Source organism: Physella acuta, unplaced genomic scaffold (genome assembly GCF_028476545.2).
Source record: "Physella acuta isolate Inbredline_101_S28 unplaced genomic scaffold, ASM2847654v3 ptg000225l, whole genome shotgun sequence".
NCBI classification, from domain to species: domain Eukaryota; kingdom Metazoa; phylum Mollusca; class Gastropoda; family Physidae; genus Physella; species Physella acuta.
The window spans coordinates 1019546-1032945 of NW_026731744.1; the positions used below are offsets into that span (position 1 = coordinate 1019546).

The 13400-nt window shown below is 39.6% G+C and overlaps 1 protein-coding gene across 2 annotated transcripts in view; it reads right to left on the minus strand.

Annotated features, from left to right (window-relative positions):
- The window catches only part of LOC131937903 (uncharacterized), a 39358-nt gene extending 26187 nt beyond the window's left edge, over positions 1–13171 (minus strand). For both annotated transcript variants that reach the window (XM_059295615.1, XM_059295614.1), the window contains exons 1-6: positions 13078–13171; positions 10220–10904; positions 5861–6023; positions 5563–5717; positions 4102–4229; positions 3119–3367 (exon numbers count right to left, since the gene is read on the minus strand). In XM_059295615.1, the coding sequence (XP_059151598.1) occupies positions 3119–3367; positions 4102–4229; positions 5563–5717; positions 5861–6023; positions 10220–10685 (1161 nt within the window). In that variant the 5' untranslated portion in view covers positions 10686–10904; positions 13078–13171. The remainder of the gene's footprint in view (positions 1–3118; positions 3368–4101; positions 4230–5562; positions 5718–5860; positions 6024–10219; positions 10905–13077) is intronic.
- Between the last annotated feature and the right edge of the window lie 229 nt (positions 13172–13400).

Sequence of the window (13400 nt, forward strand, 5' to 3'; positions counted from 1 at the left end):
GAATGTCCAGTAAACAACTCACCTGGTGGGTAGTACAGAATGTCCAGTAAACAACTCACCAGGTGGGTAGTACAGAATGTCCAGTAAACAACTCACCTGGTGGGTAGTACAGAATGTCCAGTAAACAACTCACCTGGTGGGTAGTACAGAATGTCCAGTAAACTCACCTGGTGGGTAGTACAGAATGTCCAGTAAACAACTCACCTGGTGGGTAGTACAGAATGTCCAGTAAACTCACCTGGTGGGTAGTACAGAATGTCCAGTAAACAACTCACCTGGTGGGTAGTACAGAATGTCCAGTAAACAACTCACCTGGTGGGTAGTACAGAATGTCCAGTAAACAACTCACCTGGTGGGTAGTACAGAATGTCCAGCCAACAACTCACCAGGTGGGTAGTACAGAATGTCCAGTAAACAACTCACCTGGTGGGTAGTACAGAATGTCCAGTAAACTCACCTGGTGGGTAGTACAGAATGTCCAGTAAACAACTCACCTGGTGGGTAGTACAGAATGTCCAGTAAACAACTCACCTGGTGGGTAGTACAGAATGTCCAGTAAACAACTCACCTGGTGGGTAGTACAGAATGTCCAGTAAACAACTCACCAGGTGGGTAGTACAGAATGTCCAGTAAACAACTCACCTGGTGGGTAGTACAGAATGTCCAGTAAACAACTCACCTGGTGGGTATTACAGAATGTCCAGTAAACAACTCACCTGGTGGGTAGTACAGAATGTCCAGTAAACAACTCATCTGGTGGGTAGTACAGAATGTCCAGTAAACAACTCATCTGGTGGGTAGTACAGAATGTCCAGTAAACAACTCACCTGGTGGGTAGTACAGAATGTCCAGTAAACTCACCTGGTGGGTAGTACAGAATGTCCAGTAAACAACTCACCTGGTGGGTAGTACAGAATGTCCAGTAAACTCACCAGGTGGGTAGTACAGAATGTCCAGTAAACAACTCACCTGGTGGGTAGTACAGAATGTCCAGTAAACAACTCACCTGGTGGGTAGTACAGAATGTCCAGTAAACTCACCTGGTGGGTAGTACAGAATGTCCAGTAAACAACTCACCAGATGGGTAGTACAGAATGTCCAGTAAACAACTCACCAGGTGGGTAGTACAGAATGTCCAGTAAACACCTCACCAGGTGGGTAGTACAGAATGTCCAGTAAACAACTCATCTGGTGGGTAGTACAGAATGTCCAGTAAACAACTCACCTGGTGGGTAGTACAGAATGTTCAGTAAACAACTCACCTGGTGGGTAGTACAGAATGTCCAGCCAACAACTCACCAGGTGGGTAGTACAGAATGTCCAGTAAACAACTCACCTGGTGGGTAGTACAGAATGTCCAGTAAACAACTCACCTGGTGGGTAGTACAGAATTCCAGTAAACAACTCACCTGGTGGGTAGTACAGAATGTCCAGTAAACTCACCTGGTGGGTAGTACAGAATGTCCAGTAAACAACTCACCAGATGGGTAGTACAGAATGTCCAGTAAACAACTCACCAGGTGGGTAGTACAGAATGTCCAGTAAACACCTCACCAGGTGGGTAGTACAGAATGTCCAGTAAACAACTCATCTGGTGGGTAGTACAGAATGTCCAGTAAACAACTCACCTGGTGGGTAGTACAGAATGTCCAGTAAACAACTCATCTGGTGGGTAGTACAGAATGTCCAGCCAACAACTCACCAGGTGGGTAGTACAGAATGTCCAGTAAACAACTCACCTGGTGGGTAGTACAGAATGTCCAGTAAACAACTCACCTGGTGGGTAGTACAGAATGTCCAGTAAACTCACCAGGTGGGTAGTACAGAATGTCCAGTAAACTCACCTGGTGGGTAGTACAGAATGTCCAGTAAACAACTCACCTGGTGGGTAGTACAGAATGTCCAGTAAACAACTCACCTGGTGGGTAGTACAGAATGTCCAGTAAACTCACCTGGTGGGTAGTACAGAATGTCCAGTAAATAACTCATCTGGTGGGTAGTACAGAATGTCCAGTAAACAACTCACCAGGTGGGTAGTACAGAATGTCCAGTAAACAACTCACCTGGTGGGTAGTACAGAATGTCCAGTAAACTCACCAGGTGGTTAGTACAGAATGTCCAGTAAACTCACCTGGTGGGTAGTACAGAATGTCCAGTAAACAACTCACCTGGTGGGTAGTACAGAATGTCTAGTAAACAACTCACCTGGTGGGTAGTACAGAATGTCCAGTAAACTCACCTGGTGGGTAGTACAGAATGTCCAGTAAACAACTCACCTGGTGGGTAGTACAGAATGTCCAGTAAACAACTCACCAGGTGGGTAGTACAGAATGTCCAGTAAACAACTCACCTGGTGGGTAGTACAGAATGTCCAGTAAACAACTCACCTGGTGGGTAGTACAGAATGTCCAGTAAACTCACCTGGTGGGTAGTACAGAATGTCCAGTAAACAACTCACCAGGTGGGTAGTACAGAATGTCCAGTAAACAACTCACCTGGTGGGTAGTACAGAATGTCCAGTAAACAACTCACCAGGTGGGTAGTACAGAATGTCCAGTAAACAACTCACCTGGTGGGTAGTACAGAATGTCCAGTAAACAACTCACCAGGTGGGTAGTACAGAATGTCCAGCCAACAACTCACCAGGTGGGTAGTACAGAATGTCCAGTAAACAACTCACCAGGTGGGTAGTACAGAATGTCCAGTAAACAACTCACCTGGTGGGTAGTACAGAATGTCCAGTAAACAACTCACCAGGTGGGTAGTACAGAATGTCCAGCCAACAACTCACCAGGTGGGTAGTACAGAATGTCCAGTAAACAACTCACCTGGTGGGTAGTACAGAATGTCCAGTAAACAACTCACCTGGTGGGTAGTACAGAATGTCCAGTAAACAACTCACCTGGTGGGTAGTACAGAATGTCCAGTAAACAACTCACCTGGTGGGTAGTACAGAATGTCCAGTAAACTCACCAGGTGGGTAGTACAGAATGTCCAGTAAACAACTCACCAGGTGGGTAGTACAGAATGTCCAGTAAACAACTCACCTGGTGGGTAGTACAGAATGTCCAGTAAACTCACCTGGTGGGTAGTACAGAATGTCCAGTAAACAACTCACCTGGTGGGTAGTGTAATATACAGAATGTCCAGCAAAATCCCAGATATTTAATGTGACCTTTGGACTTTTTGAATGTAAGCTCTTGTGACCTTGACCCTTCTCTTTGTCCTCAATGATCTCCTGGACCAAAGAAACAATTTTGTCAGGGATCCCTTCATGTGTGCTGGTGTGTTGGGCAGCTTCTGACACTAGAACTATGTCCTTGTTCAGGGCATCCAATGCTGAGAAGGATGAGGCTGCTGGCACGTCCTGAAGGAAATCATGGTAAAGCATAGTCCAACTATGTACATGTGGTCAGTGGTGGTCAGACTGTGTACATGTGGTCAGTGGAGGTCAGGCTGTGTACATGTGGTCAGTGGTGGTCAGGCTGTGTACATGTGGTCAGTGGAGGTCAGGCTAGGTACATGTGGTCAGTGGTGGTCCAACTATGTACATGTGGTCAGTGGTGGTCAGGCTAGGTACATGTGTTCAGTGGAGGTCAGGCTGTGTACATGTGGTCAGTGGTGGTCAGGCTGTGTACATGTGGTCAGTGGAGGTCAGGCTAGGTACATGTGGTCAGTGGTGGTCAGGCTGTGTACATGTGGTCAGTGGAGGTTAGGCTGTGTACATGTGGTCAGTGGAGGTCATGCTGTGTACATGTGGTCAGTGGTGGTCAGGCTATGAACATGTGGTCAGTGGAGGTCAGGCTGTGTACATGTGGTCAGTGGTGGTCAGGCTGTGTACTTGTGGTCAGTGGTGGTCAGGCTGTGTACATGTGGTCAGTGGAGGTCAGGCTGTGTACATGTGGTCAGTGGTGGTCAGGCTGTGTACATGTGGTCAGTGGAGGTCAGGCTGTGTACATGTGGTCAGTGGTGGTCATGCTGTTTACATATGGTCAGTGGAGGTCAGGCTGTGTACATGTGGTCAGTGGAGGTCAGGCTGTGTACATGTGGTCAGTGGTGGTCAGGCTATTTTTACACACATCATAATTTTGTCTCTATTACCTTTTTGATAAGACTGTCTTTGATGAGTGCCTGTGCCTCCCCATCTTTTATCCTCAGAGCTAGAAGTTCTTGTGCTATGTTGGCAGCTATTGCTTTACTGTATTCATCATCCACACCATCAGTGCCATCTACAAGACAAAGTGTGACAGTATACATGACCCACCCATATATAAGTGTGACAGTATACATCATCTACCCATATATAAGTGTGTCAGTATACATCATCTACCCATCTATAAGTGTGTCAGTATCCATCATCTACCCATAAGTGTGTCAATATACATCATCTACCCATCTATAAGTGTCAGTATACATCATCTACCCATAAGTGTGTCAGTATCCATCATCTACCCATAAGTGTGTCAGTATCCATCATCTACCCATAAGTGTGTCAATATACATCATCTACCCATCTATAAGTGTCAGTATACATCATCTACCCATAAGTGTGTCAATATACATCATCTACCCATCTATAAGTGTGACAATATACATCATCCAACCATCTATAAGTGTGACAGTATACATCATCCAACCATCTATAATTGTGTCAGTATACATCATCTACCCATCTATAAGTGTGTCAGTATACATCATCTACCCATCTATAAGTGTGTCAGTATACATCATCTACCCATCTATAAGTGTGTCAGTATACATCATCCAACCATCTATAAGTGTGTCAGTATACATCATCTACCCATCTATAAGTGTGTCAGTATACATCATCTACCCATATATAAGTGTGTCAGTATACATCATCTACCCATCTATAAGTGTGTCAGTATACATCATCTACCCATCTATAAGTGTGTCAGTATACATCATCTACCCATCTATAAGTGTGTCAGTATACATCATCTACCCATCTATAAGTGTGTCAGTATACATCATCTACCCATCTATAAGTGTGTCAATATACATCATCTACCCGTCTATAAGTGTGACAACATAGCTCTTCAGTAAACAAAAATGAGGTGAAGAAACCTAATGGAGCAGAATGAAACAAGTAAAGCTCTAGATCAATGGGGTCCAATAAATATTAAATGGAGCAGAATGAAACAACTTAAGCTCTAGATATATGGAGTCCAATATATATTAAATGGAGCAGAATGAAACAACTTAAGCTCTAGATATATGGAGTCCAATATATATTAAATGGAGCAGAATGAAACAACTTAAGCTCTAGATATATGGAGTCCAATATATATTAAATGGAGCAGAATGAAACAAGTAAAGCTCTAGATCAATGGGGTCCAATAAATATTAAATGGAGCAGAATGAAACAACTTAAGCTCTAGATATATGGAGTCCAATATATATTAAATGGAGCAGAATGAAACAACTTAAGCTCTAGATATATGGAGTCCAATATATATTAAATGGAGCAGAATGAAACAACTTAAGCTCTAGATATATGGAGTCCAATATATATTAAATGGAGCAGAATGAAACAAGTACCTAGAAGATCTAGATCAACAGAGTCCTGTATGTTCTCTCTGCGTACTGTCTCATCACCTTTGATAGCAAGCTGCCAAGCACTGTGGTTGTTGAGGTGGAAAGAGCAGGAGGCTGACAAGTCTATCCCATCTGTACTTTCTTCCTCTACGTTGTGGCTAAGTCAGACCAGAGTAACATAAACCAGTCCAGCACATGTCAACATACATGCATCAGGCAATCAGAGTCAAAGAACACATGTAAACAATAAAACAACAAACATCAGATACACAAGAACTTTTTGTAAGATAACCTGGCTGACCTTTGTCCAGTCAGTGCCCTCTTGAGACTTGTCTTCCCCACCCTCTCCTGACCAACCAGCATCAGCCGGGTGCGATGGACAGGTTGTGTACCTGCAGCACATGCGTGCTCATAGGCCTGTACTGCCTGCACACCCCTGGCCATAATTTCATGAGGGACATCATCTGTAAATAACATCACACTGTTGACCACAGTACTAGGACAAAATACTGAGACCAAACAGTTCAATAATGGACAGATAGGTTTATGGCACCCTAACAGAATGACAACCTTTTCACTGGGAGACATGACCTAGACAACATGTATGAAATGTAACCAGAATTCTTGTCCTCATGTCCCTGAACAGAAGCCTAGCATTAAGTTAAAAGAGGCCCTACAGTTGCTAAGACTAACTTTCTCTTCTGCCCAAGTTTTACCTGCAGTAACAATTGTAATATGTTATCTCAATAACATGTTTTCAATGAAAACAATAAGCTTGAAGCATTGATTTTTCCAAAGCATTGTCAAGTTGTATAATGAAACAATCAATCCCTGAGCACCAATCAATGAAATCTATCAAGTCTACTTTTCTCATTTCAGGCAGGATAAACTTTCTTTGTTCCCACAAGCTGACCTGTCTAAATCATGAGCTGGTATGTCTGTTTGGTCTGGGTTACTTTAACAAGCTGACCTGTCTAAATTATGAGCTGGCATGTCTCTTTGGTCTGGGTTACTTTAACAAGCTGATGTGTCTAAATCATGAGCTGGTATGTCTGTTTGGTCTGGGTTACTTTAACAAGCTGATGTGTCTAAATCATGAGCTGGTATGTCTCTTTGGTCTGGGTTACTTTAACAAGCTGACCTGTCTAAATCATGAGCTGGTATGTCTGTTTGGTCTGGGTTACTTTAAACGATAGCAGTGAGCTCAATAGACCAAGCACTAAAACAATCGTTAGCTGACCTAAACTTTTGTAGACCTTCCTGCCTTTGCAAAGTTTAATAGGACCATTGAAACAAAGGCATATGACCCATTACAATGCCCGGGGTGAATTATCAATTTTGCCCCCTCCCCCATTTAAATATAGCCCTTTACATTACGGAAACGGTAGGTCAGGGTACTTTTTACCAGACATTAATTCTTTAAGACCATATTGACACTCCTAGTTTTTGGCCGGCCCACCTTCCATACTGTAATAACACTCCCAACATCTGATCTTTTAAATTGTTGTTTTGCAGAATCCAACTTTCTAATTATACATCTATGTCATGCTATTTCTAGAGCAATCCAAGTTTCTAATTGTAAATCTATGTCATGCTATTGCTATAGCAATCCAAGTTTCTAATTGTACATCTATGTCATGCTATTGCTAGAGCAATCCAAGTTTCTAATTGTACATCTATGTCATGCTATTGCTAGAGCAATCCAAGTTTCTAATTGTACATCTATGTTATTGCTAGAGCAGACAGTTTTAGTTGTTTTACTTCCTGTACTTTTCTGTATAGTTGACTTTGTATTTTATAGAAAGTTTTTGGTGAAAACAAGGACAAAACTGCATTTTATACAGCAGAACGCTATTCAGCTGCCACATTTATATATTTACATCACATAAAATAAACTAAAATATTGATTCTAGTATTAATCCAAGCCATGATGCTTTTTCAATTGTTTTTAATAAAAACGTATGAAAAATAATTCTTCTAAATATTTTGTCAATAAATAAATAATTACTTAAAATAAATATATGTGTGTAGCGCATTCAGTAAAGCAGCTCAAAATGAGCTTTTAATTTGTTTTTCTATCCTGTTTGGTGCCGCCCACCTAGAGTCAACTGCTGCCCCTAGCTTTGGCTGTGCTCTGGGAATGTGTCAAGTTATGTTCTGACAGCTCTAGTTCCCACATGACAACACTGCACTGTGAACCAGCAGATGATCAGGGAATGTGTTAAGTTATGTTCTGACAGCTCTAGTGCCCACATGACAACACTGTGAGCCAGCTGATGATCAGGGAATGTGTCAAGTTATGTTCTGACAGCTCTAGTTCTCACATGACAACACTGTGAACCAGCTGATGATCAGGGAATGTGTCAAGTTATGTTCTGACAGCTCTAGTTCTCACATGACAACACTGTGAGCCAGCTGATGATCAGGGAATGTGTCAAGTTATGTTCTGACAGCTCTAGTTCTCACATGACAACACTGTGAACCAGCTGATGATCAGGGAATGTGTCAAGTTATGTTCTGACAGCTCTAGTGCCCACATGACAACATGATGATCATATGATAAAAACTAATATTGATTTACCACAGCAGCAATTTCCCCCACCTCCCTATGCTCAACAACAACAACAAGCTAGCAGGACTAAAATGGAAACGCTTTCAAATCAAATTATCATTTTAAAGTATGTGTTGGTCTGCCCAACAAAAACACCAAGGGAAATAGAGAAAATAGATAATTGAAATGACATTTAACAAAGCTAGGCCGAGACCAAATGAATATTGATTTCTCTAACACACACCACCATGTTGATGCTTCACAAATATAACAGCCAGCAGAATTTGTTCATTGCAATACGTTTAATGCAGTCTTCATCATACCTAGTCAATACTATATTATGGGCTCGTCATACACAGTCTGTTCTTGATCATTATTTTTGTCTCAATTTATTTTAACACAAACGATGAATATGCACACTTTACAAGCTGGCTGTAATCTAATGAAGTTTGGTTACCAGGTAATTAGAATAGACAAATAATTGATTTTATAACAAAAATAGGTGACAGGATTCCAAAAACAGTAATTCCTATTTAAAGACTAAAACAATTTGAAGTTTAATTGGCAGTAATCTTTTAAATCATGGCTGAAAGTCCCAGCTACACAGCACCAAAATGTATGTGTTGGTGGATGTACCACATGTTGGTGGATGGACCACATGTTGGTGGATGTACTACATGTTGGTGGATGTACCACATGTTGGTGGATGTACTACATGTTGGTGGATGTACTACATGTTGGTGGATGGACCACATGTTGGTGGATGTACTACATGTTGGTGGATGTACTACATGTTGGTGGATGTACTACATGTTGGTGGATGTACTACATGTTGGTGGATGTACTACATGTTGGTGGATGTACTACATGTTGGTGGATGTACTACATGTTGGTGGATGTACTACATGTTGGTGGATGTACTACATGTTGGTGGATGGACCACATGTTGGTGGATGGACCACATGTTGGTGGATGTACCACATGTTGGTGGATGTACTACATGTTGGTGGATGGACCACATGTTGGTGGATGTACTACATGTTGGTGGATGTACTACATGTTGGTGGATGTACTACATGTTGGTGGATGGACCACATGTTGGTGGATGTACTACATGTTGGTGGATGTACTACATGTTGGTGGATGTACTACATGTTGGTGGATGTACTACATGTTGGTGGATGTACTACATGTTGGTGGATGTACTACATGTTGGTGGATGTACTACATGTTGGTGGATGTACTACATGTTGGTGGATGTACCACATGTTGGTGGATGTACCACATGTTGGTGGATGTACTACATGTTGGTGGATGTACTACATGTTGGTGGATGTACTACATGTTGGTGGATGTACCACATGTTGGTGGATGGACTACATGTTGGTGGATGGACTACATGTTGGTGGATGGACCACATGTTGGTGGATGTACTACATGTTGGTGGATGTACTACATGTTGGTGGATGTACCACATGTTGGTGGATGGACCACATGTTGGTGGATGGACTACATGTTGGTGGATGTACTTATTTCTATTAACCACTTATTAAATCACTTTCACCTTCTATGTCATAAATGACTCAGAGCCAGGCAACTTTAAGACAAACTAGTTTTATATTTAACTTGAAAAAATTCAACTCAAAATAACCATTGTAATTTATAAACTTAAATAAAGCAAATAATGGGATTCACAATCTGCATTATATAAATAGTTTGTAAGGAGTGGTGTTGGTTGTGGAGATGTGTGGAGCAAGTTTGTCTCAGAAATTAGACAGAAGATAATAATTATTTTTACTAGAACATCAAATTTGAATAGGAAATTATTTCTTTGTGTATAAAAATTGTATATGGGAAATTAACAAAATTTTAGGGGAAAAAATCAACAGGTAAGCAGTTACACTTTTCTGAAATAAATTTTTCTGCAGATATTTCCTTGTAACATGAAAACTATATTTCCATCATTGTCAGTGATTTATGGGATTTAAATGAGTGATTTTCATTAGCTTTTAAAGAATGGCTGCAGTGCTAAACATAAGAAAGTTTAAGATTACCTGCAGAATATGTGAAAAATGAGAGCAGTACATTGAAGAAAAGCATGTGACTCACCAGGCTGTACAAGTCTAGCCGAGGTTGTGTTGCCATAGATGTCCAGCAGGAGCCATAAACTCTGGTGCACAGGCAGTCCAGCAAGCAGCGTCCCCTTATGCTGACCATTAACAAACAGCTGGAGCTGACCTTGTGGATTGGTATAGAACATCAAACGGCAACCAGGGCTAGTTAAGGTCTCATTGATAACCCTGACCCAGTAGCCCTCTGTTTGGGTGAGGTCGGGGTATGCAAACCTTGGAAGCTTGCTGGCGGTCAGCTGGGCAGGGTTGACCGAGGTGAGCCCCACCCTGATGGCACCACTCCAAGCTGTAGTACAGCCCAGTTCAACACAAACCTTCTGGTTGACCCTGACAGGCTGGTCAGAGAAGACAATGCCATCACAGAATGTATCAAGTTTCCTGGAAGCTACTGTCTGCCCTTCTGTCAGCTGGACAGCTGACCCATGGGTCAGGTGAAACTGCATGGATCTGCCTTACACTCTTGTTCTGCTATTTTCATTTTTATACACCCATTGTTAGATTTCTGGAGAATTCATCTGTGTATCCGACTTTAGATACAGTGGCAGCTATTTGTATGTGTAACTCAGGTTTTTTTTAGCAGCCACTATATGTTCATCACATTTTTGTTTTTATCATAGCTGTCCTTATAGTTTGGTCTTAGCCACAGATGTGGCATACTCAACCTGAAACATCAACCCTAACACAATCTGGCCTACTTAACCTGAAACATCAACCCTAACAAAGTTAACAATCTGGCCTACTTAACCTGAAACATCAAACCCTAACAAAGTTAACAATCTGGCCTACTTAACCTGAAACATCTAATGGGCAATAAATTTGAGGAATTAATTTTGACAATATTTTATGCTGCAGAAAATGATGCAAGTATTTAAAATTTGTCTCATTGATAAGAAAACTGAGTGGCTTACCATGCAATATGACTGACGTGTTTTAAGATTATTTTTTTTTTAATACTTAAGTCAATAATATGCTTAATATTAGATTTAAGTATAAACTTACAATATTTTTTGAGTGAGTTTGTATCTAGTTTCTAGCATTTTTATAAAAACTGTGTATATTATATTTGACAACAGTGTAAATAGAGTAATCAGTGAAATCAGATCACCACTCCTAGATTCTAGATCTCAATTTTTAATTATGTTTAACGCATCTTAGAATAAATAGCTTTATAGAAACTACATCTATCTTTTGAATTGGTTTATGGACCAGTTCAAGTTATGCATTCCGTTCATTACCAATTCTAATAAAATTCTAATATTTTATTTAATGTTCTTTAACACCTGGTTCACCTAGCCTTATTTAAATTAAGTCTTAGACAGGTATTAACTTTTAATTAATGCTTAAATAAGTTAAAATATTATTCAACTATAATTAAATGTTGCAACTATCCTAGTACTAAAAATTTTACTAAAAATGTTTTCTATATATTTAACTCTGTTATATTTTTCAACCCCAGTGTTTCGAAAAACCTGAAGTATAGTAATGTTTGACCATTTTCAATAAGAGGGCGGCTGTTTTTTTTTTTCAAGGATAATTATAAAAACTGGTATATTTTGTACAGTTTTATATACTTATAAATCAGCTTATACTTCAGTGACACATTTGTGTAAGTATGTTGTTGAAAATATTGACCGAAATTGACCCTAATAACAGATTGGGGATGGGAGTTGTTTTTTTCATTATGATATTACTAATAATATGGATAAAAATTGATAACATATATCTAGCTTCAAGATTCTAGATGGTTAAATTTAAATATTAAAAATAAATTTCAAGCTTAATTAAACTTAAGTAGTCTAGATATAGATTCTAGGTAATCTATCATTTTAGGTACGTAAAATCGCCCGCAACTAGTAATGTGAAAAACAGGTGACTCCTTACATTTTAATAATTATTTCACATTTTTAGGAGGATTTATGTTTTGAAAAATACAAAAATGTTTCCTTGTTTCATTTATGTACCTGTTTTTAAACAATTGAATTAAAACTTTTCAGTAATAAATGAACACTAGCGATGTTTCCAATAGATGCAACCCTGCTCATTTACTATAGCAGCCATCTTGTTAAAGTTTTATTTTTATAGACTTATAGCGGAAGATTCAGGGGGAAGTCACTCTATTTTACAAATGGATGCTGTTTATATAGCAAATCTTACTTGCAGACACTGCTGTTTAAAGTTAATTTCTGGCCTATGTTGATATATTTAGCCATTGATTTAGGTTTATTATCCATTTATCTATAATATTTGACACAAACATATCACAATATACTTCTATTACAGCCTTGACAATGAGGTAACGTTTTTGTACATTAATAGCCGCGGGCGATTTTACGTACCCAAAACGATAGATTACCAGATTCTAGATCTAGAAAGATCTAGGGCCTAAGTTTAAGTTACTAGATAGTTTAGATAGTTTTGATTTCAATTTTTATAGGCCTAGCCACTGTCAATAAACGATATTTAATTATTTATTTAATATTTAGTATTATTTAGGCCTTAGGCCTATCCATTTCAACATCAATAATGAATGATGGAAGGATTCTCATCAACTCGTTGTCATATCTAGATCTAGATTCTAGATTTAGATCCTAGATCTAGAATCTACTCATTTTTACTGTGAGCTCTGAAATACCGACCGACTTCTGCTGTCATACCTGAAAACTAGTCAACTAGAACTAGTCTAGAACAGAACTTCTGTCGTCTTAGGTCTTAGAGTATTAGACGTTGTTAATGTTATTGAAAAAAATAGGCCTATTAAAAACTAGAGTTATACAACGACAAATTATAAACATAGCCTCATTATTAAATATTAATAATTAGTGTGCTGTCACATACTTTCTCGAGGTGAAAGTTTAATAGGCCTACTCGGAACGAATCAGCCCACGACCACAAGCTAGTTTCATCGATGGCTGGCAGACGTCGTTTCTATGGGGAACTAAATAAGAGTAGTCTAAACGTCGCCGTGTACAGAAAACCGCAGAAATATATGGGCATTTAATTAAGACTCTTTTTAAATTAATTAAAATTTGGTCAAATCTAGTAGATCTAGATCTATCGACACGACAAATTAAAGTGAACTTACAATATTTAAAAAAAAAATTAAAATGTATGATTCTATCTCAGATTATACGAGAATTCTTTTAACTCATTTTTTCCCC